Raw genomic sequence first — 21,158 nt, forward strand, 5'->3', positions numbered from 1 at the left:
ATGAAAATAAATAACTTTAATTATTGAATATTTATATACCTGGTGGCAAATTTCTCCTCATAACATTGTGTGCAGTAGATGTCATTGTCGCGTGGGATAAAGGAGCGAGTCCCAATTGGATTTTTGCAGACGACGCAGCAGAAGCACTTCTCATGCCACTGATGGCCCTTATACTCCATCTTCTTCGTACCTGTACAATTAAACAACCCAAGGCACGCGTGAAGACACATATATACATGTATATGTTGGTTATCGTCGTGAATATAAGTTTAGCTAAGCTGCTTTTATAAGTAGCAGACCCAAACCCAACCATTCAGTTGGTCCACTTACTCAAGCTCTGGGCGTCATTAATTTGTTAGCCAGTTTTTAGTTGCTTATCAGTATACCATCTGCCTCCTGTGTAATGAAAACAATCTACAGGTATCATTTCTACGCAATAACAGTAGTGACTTTTACACTGCAATCCTATATATATATCTCGGGTATAAGCTCAATCAGCATCTAATTTAATAGTGGTACCATATCCAGTCCCTGGAGGAATGGCGTCATTTCGCTGTTGGAAGACTGCCAAACGGGCCCGACCCAGGCACAAGTTAACAAATGCAGAAGCAACAGCAACCTGATACGAGAGCGAACTTTATATGTGAACCCCCTGGGGGGCGTATAAAGACTTCGTAAACCAAGCAACACGGCTGCGTGTCAGTGAGTTAGGAGTTGTGGGAACGACGTGTCACAATATTGGGAACTGACTGACGTGTCCCGCCCTTCTATATTTTTGCTACTAGATAGCATGTGATCTAATAGAGGTGGATTTGATGAAACTTTCGGGGACTAAATGAGTGGCTGCGCTTAAGTAATTTAGAGACAGGATATATCAATTGAAAAGTAAGCTTTATATATGGGATTTTTAAATCGACGAAATTCGTCGAGTAGCAGATAGTAGGTGACTTTGCACTTCCCAATTGATGTTTGGTATACAAATAGCTATAAGAGAACTTGCATACGCTGTCTCATTTCTAAAAAAATGACTACTAGCGGTCAATTAATTATAATTTATATAATTCCAAAAGTTTTTAATTGATTTTCAGTGTTGAAGTCATTGTCGTTTTAGATTTGCCAGCAGATTTGCACACAGACAAAAAAAAAGCGCAATCTACAAATAAAGCTCTTTATTATGAGCCTTATTTTCCATTTCAACGATTAAAATTCATTAAGAGCAAAACGATCAAACTAAGAGCATCAGAATATAATCTAATTATGAGCGAAATCGATATGGCGGTTTGTAACCGAGAAAGCAACACAAAAAAAAAGAAACTGGGCGTAGATTATATTGACAACAACAAACATGGAAATACATTAAAGACCGAACAAACGCTATCGATAGTTACAACGATGACGATTATTATTATCGTCACCATCAGGCGCCTCTATACACACTGGCAAAAACAGCGCCCGTGTGAAAAGCTCCGTTCGGTCTCCAATGGTATCGGACCGCATTACCAGACGTCAGCCACAGGTGCATTGAGCATCGATCATTCGGGTTGACAGACCCATGTCAAAAAGCGTCAACAGGCCCGTCTGCGCACGACTTCATGACCAGTTGATATATAGTAAGTGCAGCAGATTTTTAACTGTCATACATCTTTTTACCCTTGCACGTTTCCCTTCTCTGCGTATTTGATACGTGACACTGCTACAGTTACCGCTTCGGTGTCATTGACTCATCTGAGGATATGTAGTATATATAACGTAAAACCGAAACCAAGCAGATGAGCGACGGGCAATAATGCTATGACAAGGCGTGCCTCATTTTGACCGTAGTACTAGCCTACGTTGGCTGCTCATGATACGTCCAGTAAAACGCCTCACTCAACGTGACGTAGTCGACGTAACGGAGCTTGGCTCTAGACGAGCAGAATGAGATAGCAATAGTAACAGTAAAAACAATAGTCACATTGACCAAATAATAATTATAACGTCATCAAAACAATGACACTAAAACGTTAGTATAAACAATACAATACAATACACATATCAGCTAGTCTGACGCTAGCAGACAAATCCACACAACTTCACCCCACAGAAAAACACTACAGCCCAGAACGAAAAAAAGCAACGATCGAGCCCCGAGAAGGAAATCGTTACAGGTATGTGAGTGTAGATAGGTAGGTTCTGTTAGGACCGACTACAAAAGTCAAGAAACGGTGAAAAGAGGCGCTTTGAGAGGAAATCTTAATCGGGGAAAAGGAGAGGAAGAAAAGCCGTCAGCGAGCTATCGCATTATATATACGAACAAAAGACACAGATGAGAGTTTAAAAAAGTGACGTTGGATCGTCGGGCGTTCGATAGATGGAACCCAAAAAAAGAAGGTGCGTGCACGGGGCAAAGCGAAAGAGGCGCTTAATGATCGGTTTAATTTTTTCGAACTTTTCCTACTAAGGGAAAATTGCTAGTTTGGCTAAAATTCTGTTGGTTCCTGCCTATCCAACTGAATAGCAGATATCATCCGCGTGAGTGTGTGTGGAGGCAAGCATCGAGGTAGATATGTGGTAAAGCGGCTTTATAATGGCGAAATCAGAATGATAGCAGTTTGTAGGAGGGAGCACTGAATTGACGTGCTGGATCGTTTTTGCTTTTATAAATTTAGGCTGGTTTAGTTAACTAGGTCTGATGTTCGCCAAACGAAGAAAAATCGTAAGAGCTACTAGTTTATAGATGTCGCGATGGAAAACAAACATGTAAAACATTACAAATATTTGGTATGTAGTGAGCACTTTTGTATTTATATAGAGGTGTTGTTCGATGGATCCACTGATATCCACTCGAGCCGATTGTCCGTGAGTTAAGCACGGTTGCACATATAACTGCCAAAGTCCGACTTTTACAGGGACGCTATCTGAATAAATTTATTCGAGAATCGTATAAAAACAATCCATGAAAAGTCAGGAAAACCCTTTTGTATCGTCGTTATAAACATTCTGACAACACAACGATTCGCTCCTATTTGGGTAGCTACTGTCAACATTAAGTTCCTTTGTTCGGGCTGTAGCACACACACAAAACTGGGTCAGCCCGAACGGATGAATCGAGAGCTGGTGACATCCGCTTTTCGTTGACAGTCCCCTATCGTGTATTCAAAGAACGACTATAGGCTACGCAGAATGAAGCACATCGTCAACTGGTTTACGTAGATTTTTCTTGTCCCGATCGATACGATGTATTCATTGTCTCGCGATCAAGTCTGCTGGTTCCTGGACCTGGCATCATGGTTTGAAATAATCAAAAATAACTTACAGCATCTTAATGCTGTGCAATGATGAAGTGACATTACTGAGTGATAGAAATGCTTCAAGAGCTATCAAGGGGCATAACGTGTGCACAACTAACATGTCATTAAGGCTCATTCGCAAGGTTTGCGTCACGCTAATTGGCCTATCAGTCAGTGGTTATTGGGTGCTGTTGCAAGTGCCATTAAATCGGACGTATTTAATGTACTACAGTTTATTCGTATTAGAAATGAGTTTCGATTTATAGAAGGTGTTTTCCTGTTCTACAGTTCGTGTTTATCAAGCCGATGCAGTGCTTTATACGGGTAGGGCACCCGGTTGAAGGACACCGGAAGTCACTGATCCGATGCGCGCCAGTAACTCACAAGTACTATACAACTTAAGTGAATGAAAAATAGTTATCATCATTAGGCTCGTCAACTCCAGATTTTACGGCTGATTCCTTTCTGTTGCTTTTCTTCCGAAGTTACATACGAATCTGCGGGTATCGCCATCATTATAAAAACGCTTTGTGAATAGGTCTCCGCAAAAGTAAAGTGATATTTTAAAATGTTGGCATTGTCTAAATTAATTTCTAGTTATCGCTGATATCCAACATAAAATATACAGATTAGCTATTTGTTTGACAAAATTTGTCCAGCACTAGACGACATAAGTACTATCATTTATCTTTAGCTGTTTCCCGATTAGATTTACGTCTCTAGCGCTATTCGGGCCACTCAGAACGCAATTACATACAAAGTATTTCGCGAACATGTGCTGTCCTCTAATTCGAGTCAGCATTGACCTTGATAATGAAACTTCGCGCCCACATCCATACACACGCCTGAACGCAGCGTTGTCCTGCATGCAAACAGTAAAATGACAAAAGCGACTTTAGGGTCGAAGATCCCAAGGCCTCACTCCAAGGCCGATATGATAAAGGTCGGGGTAGTGACGGCCTTGGTACCTTTAAATCGATTACGGCTATGACAGCACAACAACATACAGCACTCAAGTCTCTCATGGGGACATCAGGCCGTTTCAGCTGCCGTCAGCGGCTGCTGCGCCAAAGCTGGCACAAGTTTATCATGGCAACAACTTCACGACGCTGATGACACTAGAATATAACCCTGCCCCCGTAAACTCTAGAGGTCAATGAGGCTAGACAGAAAGAAGGGCGGGCTACATGGCGGCTAAACTGTGTAACTTCAGCGGGGGAGCCCTGACGTAAACTGTGTCTGCATATCGTACGTTGCGGCCCTTGAGAATGATCTCATCTGAAGTGGTCATCGGGGCCGAACCAGTGACTGAAGGTTTTGGCAATGAAAACGCTAATCGGTAGGAAAAGGCTTAGCGTATATCAGCTGGAACCACCCTCGGAGCGGAAAGAACTGGTGAATTTGTTCGTTTATTATAGATAAACACATTTGTAGAGCGAGCTAAGACGATCAGATCATCTCAGAAAAAAGTTGCTACTTCTCAGAATGTAGCTCAGCTTAGACAGCTAGAATGTCTCAGCTAATGTAGCATAGCTGCTTTTACATTTGTCTTGTCTCCCCGTAGTACATGTGCGGCCAATAGCTGGATCTAATAGTAACTTGAAATACAGATTCATCAGTAATGAATTAGCCTCTATTGAGCGCATCGCCGTTGTTTGGGAGAGGAACAACACTTCCCGAAGTAATGGGGACCTCAACAAAAACCAATTCTATAGATGGCATACTTCACTCCATATCTTTTTAGCGCTACTGCTGTTGCCGTATTACTTTTCTTCAGAACTAATTTTAACTCTAGCCAGAGCACCATTGTATAGTTAATTCACTACAAATGCTATCGCCTTCGTCCACGCACAAGCCTGACCTCTAAAAGTTCAGAAGAACCTTCAAGCAACTGTTGTTGACAGAGGCTCTATCCTTTTATCTGGGAGACGCAGACACAGGCTTTTTCAGGTAGTTTTTCGTACAATCAAAAGCTTGCTGTCATTTGGACTTATTTTGAACAAATCAATAAAGTCATAACATCCAGTAATGGCCTGAAATAGCAGCAGCTGTTTCTGCTTTAACTAAGGGCAAAGCACTGTGCTTTGCGTAGTACACTATGTATAAATCAATATCACTGTCGAATGTTACGTCAACATAACTTATCAACATAGTTTTTTTTTCTCAAAGAATCAATACGGGGTTCAAATTCTATGGCACGAAAGTCGTTGGTACCGCTAGTGTGGTTCGACTGTATCGTAAGCGCCGGTTTTGTTTCGATTCAATGATAACGCATCAGCGCCATGCTGATATTCCAATTCAAGCAGAAATACGTAGCCTATATCAGAATGAATTGATGTTCACGTCATAATTCTTGGTTGACACTTCAGTTTACACCGAGCCTTTATTGCGAAGTAAAGTCGCTACCTTAGAAAAATAGGACAATGTCTAAGTAGTAGTTAAATCTTGGTACAATCGAGCCATCAATATCTCCACCATTGAATTTCTTTACAAGTGTTCTTTTTCTAGAACGCAGTATTAGTGTCATGTATTTAGGGTCCCCTGTGCATCGTTGGCAAGCGCTAGAGATTACACTTACCTCGCACCTTCTTGGCAAAGTCGATTTTGCTAGTATCGAAAAAAACGATATCTGGGCAACCTTGATTAGGGAGCACTACAGATGGTCGGATTTGTTATGAGCAGCAGGATGTCCGATCGTGCGATCTGAGAAAAACGTCAGCCAATACTTTCGTAACTCCCCTCAGTGAATCGAAAATAAGACCCAATTTGACGCTTGGGAGTGATCGGAGCGCGTGTATTGGCTTTCACTCAGATTAGAGGACGACAATGGTGAATTTTTGAAATGGGAGCGAGCTTAGTAAAAAAGCGACAAGCCTATACATGTATGTATATATATATATATATATATATATATTGGTGACAATGCTTATACAGCCGGGCGTACCAATGTGTCGTAAACGAAGCCATATCGCTTGTCAGGTGATACTATCTGCACGTAACAGGGTAAAACGAAACGTACAGCACGTCTATTTATGCAATAATGAATGTGAATGTAGGTAATTTTCATCGATTTCATATATCCATATACATTATGGCCTTATGATATTAACGACAGGCGCAGAATTATAAGCTGCCTATACGGATTGGCAACATGTGAGGACGTAACACGTCACGTTGTCAGATGGATGAATGCAATCGGTCATACCCAGATATCAGACGAACACGCTTCTGCCAGATACAGATCATTTAGACATGTCTAAAATCGAGCATAAAATGATACGGGAGGGAGTGAGTGTTGCCTTTAATCAAAATGTCCCGTATAAGCTACGTTTCCACTAATTTCTTGTAATACCAGTAAGGGTCGCCGAACAATAGCCATCGCGTCGCGGTGATGGCTTTGACAATTGAACTTCTGGCTAAATTCTTTTTGACCCCGCTAACGACATGCTTTACAATGATTGACTAAATAAATATATTAATAAAGGCTTGAGGATATTGGCTCGATTACTTCTTCGACTGATATTTGAAGGGCCAAAGGCCAGTTTAGGTCAGTAGCTGAGGCTAGGACTTCATGGACGCGACCTATAGCTTATTAGGTTTTAATTAGTTCTTTTTAACGATATGCGTCTGCTACTGTACTAATTTAACCGCTTTTGATACACGTAAGTACATATATTTGCCCTATATTTGACCTGAAAGAGACTATATAACGTTTTACTATGCGCATAGGGCTCAGTTTTGTTCTTCTTTCTTGAACAGAACGAGCTATTCTTAGATGCTTAGCGGTCGACAGATATGGCCCTCCTAGGTTTGTTGACCGCAGTAAGAGCAAATATTCTTATAAAGCAGCTTTTTACACCAGTCAAAATGTTGGATTTAGTGTAAACAGTCGAAAATCTAACTCCAGCTACTGGCTCCACAGACGAAACTATCCACCTTTTGTTGGCCCAGCGGGGTAACGCTGATCTCTAGTACATTATAATATATTTTACAAGCGTGATTGTCGATCCAAGCATTAGACTGCATGTGTAAACCGTGTCGTTTCCCAATTCCCTCACCCCAATAGGTGTCGCTCTCCCCAACAGACCTGCAACAATCAAAGAACCTTCCGCTTCGTGCACAATAAGCTTCGAAACTTTAAACCAACCACGATGCCCTCAGCGGGATCGGGACATTGAATCGATGGCCGCAGGGGCTATAACCATCATCCATTAGTCAATCACAGTCGGAGCCCGTCAGTTTTTGACTACTCCGGTCTTCCAATAGCAGTGTGCAAAAAACGTTCCGAAAATTCGCGATCCTCGCGGCACTAAAGAATATCCATTCCTTAATTTCTCTATGTTTTGAATTCTACGCCCGGGATCACCGTTAGGCATGCCTCAGACGCACGGCTGGCCCTCAGCACGAAACGAACCGTGTGCCTATGCCAGGATCTGTTCCTTAGCTTAGCGGACATCACTGAGTCAATGATCTGACTGACCAATGATTAAGTGACCTCGGACCTCGTCTCCGCACAGAATCAGCAGACGATAATCCCTCGATACCGATAGCACTACTGCCAGTTGTGGATATAGTAAAACTTCTTGTCGTTTATATTTTCATCATCATCATTTTCCTCAGTTTTTCCCGACGGAACCTGAGGGTTGTCCATCAACTGTCTATCCACCGCCATCGTTGGCGTTGTTGAGGAAAAGGCTTCGAAACTCGAAACTGAGACCATCAATCTTGTTTGTCTTGCGTCTTTACCTTTTTTTTTTTTTTTTTTTGTACATTAGTTACAAAGAAATTTCACGACATGTAAAATGAAACCATGACAAATGGAAGGGTGCGAGGAAAGAAGATAGGGGGCCATATATAGGCGTAGCTGGTCGCATCAGATGCCTTGACTTGAGGCACCCTAAAGAGTTACTAGCATAGTTTATGGAAATTTTCAAAGGCGTTTTTTGCATGCCCGTTGTGCTTATTTTTTCTCTTTTCTAATGCCGATTTATGAGAATGCCGTTTAGCCAACGAAGGTAATTTCTTAGCTTTGATGATTTCTGTTGATTTCTCGCTGACCACTACGATGTCTTTGACGGGGCTATTGCTCAAGTCGACAGTAAAACAGATATATGGAATTAATGTCTATCGCGTTTTTTTATTGTAGTTAGAACATAAGAAGTGGAAAAGTGTAGGCCCAGTTCTGTGCTCTAGATGTGCTTAGAATGCCGGATGTCTAGTGAATAGAGAGACTCCGCGGTGAAACAAAGAAAAAAAAAACTGAAACAAACAAGAAACAAGTTCATAGAAAAGATATAATGTGATATCAGCGATATAATTCGAGTGCGCTAGTTCTAAATTGCTTAATCTCGTTACCATTTATATGCCTTAGATAATTATGGAATTGTTAACCATAACCTTCTTTAAGTGATCATTCTAAATAAATTGCTGCATTGGATCACACTCTAAAGGTCCTATTCTGTTTGTAATCCAACAGAATCATAATAAATGTAACCTTTTACCGTGTCATTAACTGAGCTAGGTGAACGTGCGACCCACTGCAACATTCTAAGTGACTGTATGATAAGATCTTCATTCAAATACTTTAGTTTATTTAGGGTCGGCACAAACTAACGTTGATAACTACTGGTTGCTTTCTTAGACGTTACTAATAGAGTCTTTGGAGTGCGACCCCAATTTACGAATCTATACTATAACAACACAGTTTGGATGTGATTAGATAGTCTGGTAAATAGGCCTCCAACGAATACTTTGCCAAAGACATCTCGCTTCAGATCTCTTCGTCCGTGTTCTGATATGTGTCTGACATATGAGCATAAAGTATATTGCATAACCAATACTATGCAAAGGTCACCTCTGCAACACCGCCCGCATTCAGAGTTTGTATTTAGGCTCTAGGTTACTCGTACTGCGGGTAGATTTCAAGGACTAGGCCGTCTAGACTGGACCGGCTTGGATTGGTCATAGCGTTGGTACCATTGAAGTTTGCGATGTCGGCGGATAGTAAGGCCAGCGCTATCATGCGCTGCCAACGGAATACAAGCGCTTAACTTTAGGCAGAATGGGGGCTGCTCATGGCGCACACGTATTCGGGTAATAGTAGATCACTATGTAAAGTGGCGCTCTGTGTAGCAAAACAGGTGAAGCAGTGCTTCGAGACGCCATTTTTTCCACCAACCGTGTGTAAGTGGAAAATGACAGCAGCAGATGGTCATTGGGCATTGAACAGTAACTGATAGGATGTACGTTTAGAAAGAGAAATGTCTTTTCTTGGTAGACTGTTTCCCTAGCAGTACCCTAACGGTGGCAAACGGGCGCTTGCCACCGTTGGGGTGCTGCTACGTGAATACAATTAATCCTTTCAAAGAAATAAGGACAACCAAACTAGGGTAATATAGGCATATGATAAGGCAGTGCATAATAGAACATTTCAATTTCCCTTTTTCCAACGGATATAAAGTCAACGAATGTTAGGAGAAAAGAGAGTAGGCTCAAGCATTGGCGCTAGTATAAACACATAAGCAGTCGCATGAAAAGGCGCTTTCGCACTTCAACAATATAACAACAAATAACTCTGTAACATCGTTCTGGGATCTGCGATGAGTACTGCGCTGTCTTGGGTCATTTATGTATATAAATCCACCTTTGATTGCTGTTGTTAGATAAAACACTAGCGCCAATGTTTGATATTGAGACACTCCGTGGACACTACAACTTTCAAGCTCGCTTTTATCAAACGTAATAACGCAATTATTATCCATTGTTATTCTCTATGTAATCATGTCGCATACGGCCAACGTCCAAGCGTGTTAGACTCAGTTTCTATTCGTGCGTTCAGGCAATGTCCCTATCGCCTGGGAGGGCCGCCCTAATTTAGGCTTTTTTTTTTTTTTATTGTTACAGTTAATTTTGCTTCGATCGATCCAGCTAATTTTGCTGGCTAGCTGCCTTCTGATAACGTGTCCTTTCTGCTCTCTCGTAACCTCAATAGTTCTCACGTCAGACAGCTATAACCTCAACCCAGACATTTTGCTGCTATGGTCAAAACGTCGTTAATAATAATAAGGACGCCATTTATATACGAATTGCTCTTTGCTTTGCATACCAGCCTTATTTGTTTCTGCCGATTGGTTCAAATAGTACCGGATTGTCAGCTTTCCTGTAAATGAAAACATTTTCCGGAGATCTTCCTATGTTATCCCTAATGGGATATGTGACAAAAAATGTTGACGCGTTACTCCTGTTTAATACATGTTCTCCCTTCCTATATTGGCTTTGGACGGGGGATGACAGTTCCCAAAAGTCTACATGTTCACTGTTTACCGGAATCGCGGACATTGCTGGTAGTACGAGATCCCTGTTCACCTGGGACGTGGTCCTACTTATCGTTATATTAACACTTATCGTGCAAGCGGCAAGAGTTCGCGAGGCAGCAAAAACGTATGATTTTAACAACGTGGCCTAAGTAACGGCCGAATATCATTTTGCCACTGCTGAAGCAAGCATTTGTCTGCAGTAACAAGTTGGGAATACGGACGCAAAACGTAAAAGCAGCGAGCGCGTCAAGTCGAATGGATGTGGTGCGTTGTCTGGCTCAACTGCTTTCGTGGGGCTTCCGGGGGTACTGAACCACGAGTGGTACAAATGTTCCGTCGAACTGGTCGAAGAAATGGTCTAGAATCGTGTATCCGTCGAGCCAGCCACTGATACAGGGTGCACAGGTGGGTTAGACAAGATAAAAGATTTGAAGGGGCTGAATTATAAACGTAATAGTACGAAAGCGGGATCATCCTTAAGGCCCGACATTTGGCATGATGAATAATACAATACTAAAAAAACTTGGTCTATATGAAACTGCTAAATGTACGTCTAGGGAAAATTTGGTAAGGAGCGAGTAGAACGGGCGTTAGATTTGAACTAGGATTTGTACGTGACTCGGAGCGTATGGAGGCTGTATGCTTACTCATGCCCAATATTAAATATATCATCTGTTAACTGAGTCTTGAAAATTGCATATTCATAGGTCAGAACTGATATCTGGTTCATAGCCCGTCGATGTGGATCATCTTCCCAGCGGTCTGTCAGAGGCGTCTAAAATTCTGATTATGCTTTTCATAGGGCTGTAGTAGATAAGTTCGTTTCAATAACGAGAGTGAATGGATCATGATGACTTTTTTCGGAACACGAGCGAACGTTCCGCTACGACACCTGATCCGCATCACTACTCACGAAGAGTTACTGACCTGCTTAAGCAAACGCCGCCTAGACGCCGCTTAATCAGGGGTACGTTGAACACTTTGTTTCCTCCCGGCTTCCTGAACAGGTCAGAGTAGCGGCATCACGGATACAAGCACATCAAAATAGTCTTCCAATAGTTCCCGGAAGGTATGGATAAAGGGGCGTTACAAGTAACCAATAGACTTGAAAATCATTTCAGAAACATAGTTCCTCTCGTTGATTGCAGTTACTAAGCAGCAGTTGAATCGTTTGTACGGAACTGTCTGACATAAATGTCAATTCAACGAGCATCTAAGAAAAAAAAAAAAAAAAAACTTTGCTTAAGTTGCGAACGGCTGAAATACGCACCCCTCACATGTATTTTTATTATATATTGAATTCCGCAATTAGTACAAGCTCTTGAATGTAGCAAACGACTCGATCGGGATATAATTTTATCATCTTCACAGCCATTTACAAATAGGCTGTTGCTTCGATAAGACAACATTTTTTCTGAACGGTTAGTTTTTGTATGGAACACACTGATCCATAATACATGTTCTAGTTTCTGATTGCTAACCGATTTAATATGACTGTCTATCGTTGTTTTGCGGATCTGAAATCGAACACGTTCGATCAGTCTAATTCAAAAAAAAAAAGAAAAAGAAAAACCTTTAATTAGTGAGAGGAAACTTGGTATCTATCAGCTGCGAATTAACAATCTCGGCCTAACATCTCGTAGTCCAGCGTCCTGAGAAGTTGATTTAGTTTGATAGAGGATAAACAGCCAGCGTAGTAGCAGTGATGGGGGTAATAGATATTCAAGGCGCTTTAAATAGTTATCAAAATTGAAATGTAATTAACAGCTTGGCCTTATCTAGGACGGCAAAACGTATTACTTTAGAGAACTATTACTTATTAGCTGGACGTATCTCGACAGCGACTTACACTATTTTAGATAGATTCATTTGTGTACACAACAATTGCAGTGGTTACGTAACTTTATAGTGAATTTGATAAGTGGTTAAGTCAGCGTTGCGTCGGGAAAAGCCAAGCAGCCCGAAGAAACAATTCTTCATGAAGATAGTTACCTTCTTCTGATATGAAGCTTGTGAATTGAATAAACTAGTAGATCAAATTTTCTTATCTCATTACAAATGCTGATCTCTTTAAACAAGACTTACCTTCGCTTGCTTTTGCTGCCAACATGAAGAAATCAAAATCTGTGCTTACAGCAGCTTCTACTATGGGTAATCAAGTAATATCTTGTCGTGCTTGGCCTAAATAAGAACTCTCACATTGCATCGATTCAAGCGCTAACAATGCCCACCAATAGATAGACAGGTTGAATCTCACTACAGAGAATCACGCCCCTGTTCATTGTCCGGCTCCTTTTTTTTCACATTATTATAATTTTTACGGTAAGATGAATCTTGTCAGGCTCATCGGGAGTTTGGCAACAGACCTAGGTCCTTATTTCATCTTAACTTCTTATGACATAATTTTCTAGTTGTTAGCATCTCGCTGAGATTCGCTTGCTAGTTTATAGCTACACTAACAACGCTCTCAAAACGAAAAGCTTTAGCTATCTAGACTACGCCGTCCTTTTACTAATACCTCTATTAAAGTGAAACAGTTAGGGTAGTTCTTCACAGAAATTGATGCTCGGATGAGGCACAAGTGCGTAGATTTACACCACCAATATTTGCATTGAGCATACACGTAAGATGGGTATCTAACAGATAAATGTGACCAGACAAGTGATCTTATAAGACAGCGGTGGACTTCACTCGCCGCTGTTTCGTCCGTCCATTCATACACCCGTTCAGATAGGTGGCTTTTCAGAGCAAAAACTGTCTGACGACTTGGCAAGTTAGCCAATAAATGTTGATATGTCAACGCAGACACCTCTATTTCCGTTTAATGGTTCGACGTTTACGGTTTGAGCACAACGGCGGAAACTGTAGTAAACGCGAGGCTGAGTGCGTACCGTAACGTGCGCAGATATCGTATTATTCCATGTAATCTCACTGTCAAATCTGACCGTTAAACAGGACTTATTACGAGCCGTTCGAACGCATGGGAAGAAACTGTCACAGGGAGTCGTTTTGACGAGTCGTGGTTTGCGCAATGCGCACAGGGGGAAGGCGGCCATGTTGTCGACCGAAATGATCGTAACTCGTTACAACTGTACGAAGCTATTTCGTAAAGGGGGCATTAAATGATATAGGATAGAGATAACGTAGCAATACCGTACAAGGATAACGGCATAACTAGAAGTGGGCATCATTTCGTCTCTGTAACTGGGAAAAATTGTGCTAAAAACATTGACGATTGTTCTACTGCAAGCATACGTTTCCTGTGAGAGCCGCAGTCGGGACAAAAATGAACTTACCAGTATATATACATTAACATATAAATTACCTTTTTACATCTTAATGGGTCACATTTATTTTGACACAAGTACACATGAACTTTACCATGCCCTTAGGAAGCTATAAGGATGACATATATATATGTCTGAATACGTTCCGTTTTGTACAAAAAAAACGACCTGATTGAAAGACATACGCTTAGCAGGCCTAGACGAGACAGAACAGCTGTCTGCGAGTCATCATCTTTTAATTTCAAGCGAAACCAAGGTGTCGTTGAACCCTTAATCAGCGCCGACGCGGAGCTACTTTCAAGCATGTCAGGCGTTTGAGGCTAGTTTGGCTTACAAACACCTATGCCTAGATGCCATCGGGCATAACTATATGATATCAAACAATATTTGTCGCTGCCTAACAAGAAGCTTGTGAATTAGCGTTAAATGAAACCTTAAAAGCCTCAGTTGTAATATTGTAGATCATCAAAAGTTAACCAACTTAAACTACGTAACACTGGAGTAAGTTGAAAACATGCGTAATGCTCAATCACAGCTGTGATTAAATTATGCTTGCTCTATACGTAATAGAAAATTAATTATCTCATGGCTTTTAAGGACAACTGTTTCGGTTAGGTCATAGTTAAAATATGGTTAAATTTTTGAAAATCAATATGTACCTATCCAAAGTAAAATAGGTACAATGTTCTGTAACAACAGGCAAAAGGAATTATTAAATTAGAGATTTGTTACGTACCCTCTTCACGCCAAAGTGCTGGCAAATAGTCGCTCCAAAAACGCATTGTGTCGTTGGCAATATCTACGGATTGATTCGTGGAAGCGAAAATTTCACGATAATGTATTTTAATTGCTGCTAATCAGTCAGGAGGCAAGGATTCAATATGTCCCTGCTACATATTCCGTTCGTTTATCACAGTTGCAATCGCTGACTTTGAAATTTCACTATATCTATTGGCTAGTATTATGTTTTTAACCTTATCAATACAGAGAGGATATACACAAGTAGAAAATCGGGTTGCTTCCTTAACGGATCAACATCAGCAGACCTTTACCTGCCTTCCTGTAAGCGTACACCTTTGCGTACTCAGATCCGAAGCAATCACCCTACGCCGTTTTTTTTTCTGCTTATACCTCACCTATTCAAGTCTACTAGGTTTTCTTTTTTGACTGTTCATTAGCGCCTAGTAGATATTAGGCCAACTCTTGGCCTTCAGCCGGCCTCGAGCAAAAGCTAGCGGTTTGGGCCTTGGCTCAAATTGTTTAAGTTTTCGTTGTTATTGCTGATGGTGGCGTTGATGCGCCGGTGGTTTCATGCGTATCTCACGCTCATGTGGAGTGTGAGCCGAACGACGATGGTTAACTCAGACTGACAGCTTCTACTTTTTGCCCGCTGTATGTTCTGTAGCGACGCACGCATTAGGCGCACCGGCCCGTTTCACGTTTGCTGACCCAAAATAGAATAACGGGGTCGCTGATTTGCCCGACTTGGCCTATTGGATTCGATGGCACCCTGTCTAAATTAGAAATGCAGTTATCAGACAGGCTGCTACCGTCTCCTACCAGTAACGGTGTACCAGATGTGTTCAGGTCGGTTTCGTTTGGCGCTCCAGGCATACTGGCACACACATATGCACCCACCACATGCACATTATCAACAGATGCTATACAAATCAAACTGTAGTTTTTAGGGTGTTGCTCTTTCAGTGTTTTTTTTTTGTCAACGAGCTCTTCCTTTTCGTAGGTAGCTCAAAACGTTTCGATTCCTTATTGCTTACACTGTTTTTTTATATAGTATTGGCCTTCTGGAGGTTCCGGAAGCCTCTGTCTCATTTACACAGTTACAATTGGCGCTTTACGAATCGTAAAACACAAGCGAATAACCTCATGCTTTATGTCCTGTCACATCACTGTGCATCACGGACAGTACACCGTTGAAAGGCACGTTGTTAGCCGTGACTCTCCGCGGTGTCACGTTATATTGAACTACGTAGAACTTTCCCTGACGGCCACAGGTCGCGCAGCGTCTGTCGGGAACCGTAACGGATGCAGCAGCGCCAATTCCCCGCTGAGCGTTTGCGCGCCAAAGGCTGTCGAACAGTGCGAACGGGGCCACATCGGCCAGGCTGCCCGGCTAAGTGTAAATGGAAAGGGCGCGTTTTGAGAGAGGGCTCTCACGCGAAAGATGCAGGGGTGCTTTTGCTAGCGGCCCAGAAAAACTTGGACCTATCCTGTTGTGCCCTACCGACGTTGTACTCCCATGTATGGGGTATGCGGTATACTATACCGCATACCCCATACATGCCCCCCACGTGACGATAGGCGCAGTCGCTTAGAGTTCGGTTGATGCCCAACGGATGATGATGGTGAGGCTGATGATGATAAAAGAGGGTGAAAGGAAGTTGCAGAATTTAGCGGGGTTCTGCAGTTTTTACGTAAGACCAACGACGGCGGCAGCAATGACGACGCATCAGCACGACTACAACTACCACTAGCACTGAGAAAATACCTCGGTATACATAAGCAGAGCCAGTAGCTAGTTAACTAGCGGCAGTTCACTTTACGATAGCCATTACTCAACCTCTATCAATCCGCTCATGTTTACAGATGACTTCTCCATTTCCTTACAGTATGCTCTTTCTCTTTCTTTTATTTCATGGTCCACGGTAGGTTGCCAAGCCGACAGACCGACTTATAACAACTTGCTACCATCGGCTCATCGTAGGCAGTTAAGAACTTCTTGCTATCCCCCGTTGTCGCTGAGCCCCGTGATATGGCGCGACGACAGAATAACGCTGGGACCTAGTTACGAGACTTACCTCTGCCGCTGCAGAGTGCGGGAGCAGAGTAGGTCACCAGCATCAACATCAGAGAAACCATATAATCTATCCACCTAAATAGAGACTAAATAAGAGACATAGCTGCTTCAGAGTAAGGCAGAATGGTACGGTTGCGAAAAACTCCTGCCGTTGCTTTGGCTATGTTCTGGCCACGAAGACTGTACAAATTGAAGTAGGCTAAGCTCGATTAATATATACGAGCTATGTGGGGGGAGTGATTGTGGTTAGTTTTAGGGTTTGTGGAGACTGAAACCTATGGCACGTTAAGCGGGGTAGTTGTGATGTATAAGAGTAAGTAGGACTCCTGTGCATGAAATACGTGAGTACACGTATACGGGTCGTGTACATCCTATAAGAATAGATTACGTTCACGACGGTATGTGTACATGTAAACTAAGGGCAGGCGGCTTTGTGGTCAGCCATTTCATTTACTATCAGTTGATACGTTTTACACACATTAATATGGATGTATGCGTACGTGCGTGTGAGTATGTACACATAGAACTGCACGTGCGGCATAAAAATAACACGCGCAAATAGCCGTTACCTTATGGTAAGATGCAAAGATTACGAGAACGGATGGATGCAGACGTCGTCAACTAAAAGCTAAGTAGAATTAGATAACAATACTACCCTCCGTATTGCGTATAGTAAAGCAGAAACCACCGCGCGTATGTACCTCTGATCAGCTATGGGCAGGCCACAACCAGAATTCTGTTGAGAAGGGGCACGTAGGAAAGAAAGAAAGGGCTGGTTTCGCAGAAACCCTTAGTGTAATTACAAGAGGAGGGATCAGGCAATTCGTTCTGCTTTCGTAACACAGATGTGGTGTACCAGAACATGGGATACCTTGGAAGCAATGGCCATACAAGGCGGTGTACATAGAAATGCACAGACCGTTGGATATGTTGAATCTATTTTCGGTTTCAATACGGAATGAACGTGTCTGCTAAGCGGTCTTGCTCTGTTGCGAGTAGAGTCACGGATAAGCATTAAAACCTCAGACTTTGGCAGCAAACCTGGTGTTATAAAGAATTTAGTGGATTTTTTAACAAGACTACTTGTGCTCTAAGCTGGAGATTTAAACCTTAGTCCGATACGTGTTTCAGCCCGGTGTTTGAAAGGTCGCGAACTTTGAATATTAATACAAAAAAATATCCTTTAATCTTAAGCTATTAGTATACCGGCTTGTGGTTCAATCAACGTTTGCTAACATGTACAAGAACCACCATGACATATGCTGCTCATCTTTCACAGTTGTCCACACTATATATTAAAACTTTTTAAAAGGTAGTGAGCTCATTATGTGTCAAATTTACGCGATAATCGTACGAGCTAGTTAACCCAGGGCATAATCACAGCGTAGATGTGATTCACATACACTGTTTTGTTTACGCCCTATTCAAGCGCTGATAGGTATACAGAACCAATGTTTTTGTCCTCTATAGCTCCACAACCTTCGACGTGACTTCCAATGCCCCACACACTAAGTCAGCTCGGCTGTCACGACAGTTGGAAATCGCTCCGGGAGGCACGGCATAATGAAGTGCTACAAAACTAAGCAGACAACGCAAGGTAAAACTAATTCAGGAACAAAGCGTATGCGTATGGAGTTGGTGACTCATTACTCTGTACACGCGCACGCATTTAGGTAGAGTCTCCATAAGGCCTTTGCCTCTCGTGCCTAACAGGCCATACGCGCCCAGTGAGGTACGTTTATTTCAGTGTGAGGACGATTCGGTCTCACACTGTTAGGTCCAAGGTCCCCTAGAGGAGCAGATTCTGTCAGTGTGAAGTGGAAAGGGAAGTTTGGTTTGCTGGTTATCTCTGAGAGCGTGCTCTTGTCACTACCAAAGCCATTAGCTGCCTCCAGTCCTGTATCCCAGAAGGACCTGCGGCTTAGCTCTGAGCGCCCTTTCCTTCCGACCCGGAAGTAATCAGGATTGCCAATCGTCGGAAACGGGATTCCTACACAGCCGAGGACAAGCTTATACAACGTCCCAGGGCAGTGGGAATCGGAAACTGCAGCTGAGCCCACATTTCAACTCTGGCGGTAGATAAACGAAATTTAATCGCGTTCATTCAAGCTAGAAACTCGGCCCCGTACTGAAGAACCCCGACGGATGGCATTAAGTAGCGGGGCAAAAAAATCCACAATCATTGTCCAATACTGTGATTTAGTGGTTCGCAACCAGAGTCTCCGAATTTCAAGTTAGGAGACGCAGCTTTCGAAAAAAAAAAAAGAAGGATGTACCGATACGTGCAACCATTGCTTTTACATATAATGGTTCTGAAGCTGAGAAAACTGGGTGCGGGATTCATAAATAATGTGGAGTCCATTGAAGTACGTAGGGGTCTCTTACGATCGCGGGATCTCGCTAACCGCTCTCATCAGTACCTGATATTCGGTGGACTAACCCGGCATCTTAGAACTAGACTATGGGATTTATCACTACGCATATAATTAGCATACATGTTCAATTTTATCCAAATGCTATTTATCGGTTAAGTTGTCTGACCAAGTATTTGCACCATTTGTCCTTAATGCGAGGTATGTATAATATTAAGTATAACACATCGAGCCCTTGTGACTGCCCTATACGAATCGCCAACGAATAATTTATTTTCAGCCAACATCCAAGCCTACCGTTATGTATAGATTTGAACTTGATCAACAATGCATCATTGTTTCATCCCTTAATAGTTCTTAAACGTGAACAGTTCCGCCTTAAATTTTCAAATGAGATTCTAGGAATGCTCAAGCATCATTCACTTTTTAATCAGTACATATAGTTGTAGCGGTATCGCGAAGTAGAGAGGAACGTAAACCATGGTCGAGCTGTTATCATGAGGTAGTACGTTAGTTTTTTTATCGTTTTTGATAACCATAGAGGTCTTTTCTAAGGGACAATTGCCGAAGGACCTATGTGCCACAAAATACTAGCCATAGGCTGTGGTCCATACAGCAGTGTCCGGTACTTATCTTAAGCCAGCATTGGCAGTTCTTCTAAGGCCTATAAGGAAAAAATCGAAAAACGGTGAAAAATATATTGACAGAAACCTTTTCGTTCTTGCCATGTTTCTTTTGCAGCCATCTGGTTCGATCTATGGCCCTGACTATCTAGGCCTCTAATCCATCATCCATAGACTATAGCATAGATGTGTATATATATGAGAGGCCGCTAAGAGATATGAACGTGTAAAAGAATTCAATAAGTGGAATAAACGAATTCGAACAACAATGGAAGAAATGACGGTCTTCCTCATTGAGCCTCCTTGCAAGACCTTGCGGACTCGTCCGAAATTCCTCTTAAAAGACCTTCACTTCATAAAAGTCACGAATGACTCGCTAACAGAAATGGCATTCAGGGACTTGAACGAATAGATCCTAACATGGGAGCGAAACAGGAAGGGGTCTTCATCGAAAGCCCCATTGAAGTAGATTCATTATCGAAGCTACGCCGTTTTGTATAGACAAGAGAGAAGGCGGGAGAAAAACAGCACAGTATAGCCTAAAGATACAACGAATGGCTTCGGCCTGCCAGATTTAGAAGGCTTGCACCCAGCATCATTGTCAGCAACTGCACATCTTTTGGATAAATATGCGTTGAAGGCTAAGGTGAAGATCATAATGGTACAGCAAAAACAGACGCTTTTACTTCGGAAACGGTCCAGGAAATGATGTTTTTACATGAAGAAAGAGGCTGTTATTCCTGGCGGAAAGGCGTCGGCGGAAAAGCATCGATATCAATCTTAGCGTCATCAAATTAACGGACATCATATATATATGTGTTAGAGTTTGCTGAGATACAGTATCTCCGGACTCGCAGTTGGATTTTCTTGGAAGAAAATATAACATCGTGATTCTTCAAAAACCCAGTTTATAATGGACGTCCGACATCTATGTTCAATGAAATGCTATATTAGTCGACAAGACGTTCGCTTTCCTATGGCGTCTAGAAAGTTCAACGCTAATGCAGCATATTAGGATTGTACCATGTCTTTTACATGCAAAATGGTTCTCTGATATGTCACTGCATCGGCCGTGCCTAGACTACAATCTGCAAGCTACACATCGATATGTGTAACTTTCATCACACTTTGCATTTTGTGGGATATTTAAGGATCTCCGCCTCACGTCGGACCATGGGAACGTGGCGTCCTTGTCGCTCACCGGACGCCGGATTCTTCGCCAAGCAGGACTAGCGGCCGTTGGTTGGCTTTTTCGTATCAGCGACTATATCACATATTTCTAATGAGTGTTCAACAGGTCGTTTTCAGCCGCTTTAGCTCCTGCGTTCCCGACTGATTCATGATCACTGTTGTAGGGGAGATCTGTCAGACGAGGGACGTGTGCCCTTATGAAAAGAGATCGTTCCATTAAATAACATAGGACGTGAACTTTCTATCACTTTTACTGCCGACGTCCAAATAGTTCGTCATGGTCCC

The 21,158-nt window shown here is 42.3% G+C and overlaps 1 protein-coding gene across 1 annotated transcript in view; it reads right to left on the minus strand.

The window, feature by feature from the left end:
* Window positions 1–20: 20 nt before the first annotated feature.
* The window catches only part of LOC111244383 (testin-like), a 137,486-nt gene continuing 116,348 nt past the window's right edge, over window positions 21–21,158 (minus strand). The window contains exon 10 of the mRNA XM_086978503.1: window positions 21–190. Coding sequence (XP_086834629.1) covers window positions 21–190 — 170 coding nt within the window. The remainder of the gene's footprint in view (window positions 191–21,158) is intronic.

The sequence above is a fragment of the Varroa destructor genome, unplaced genomic scaffold (genome assembly GCF_002443255.2).
Source record: "Varroa destructor unplaced genomic scaffold, Vdes_3.0 BEIS01000002.1, whole genome shotgun sequence".
NCBI classification, from domain to species: Eukaryota; Metazoa; Arthropoda; class Arachnida; order Mesostigmata; family Varroidae; genus Varroa; species Varroa destructor.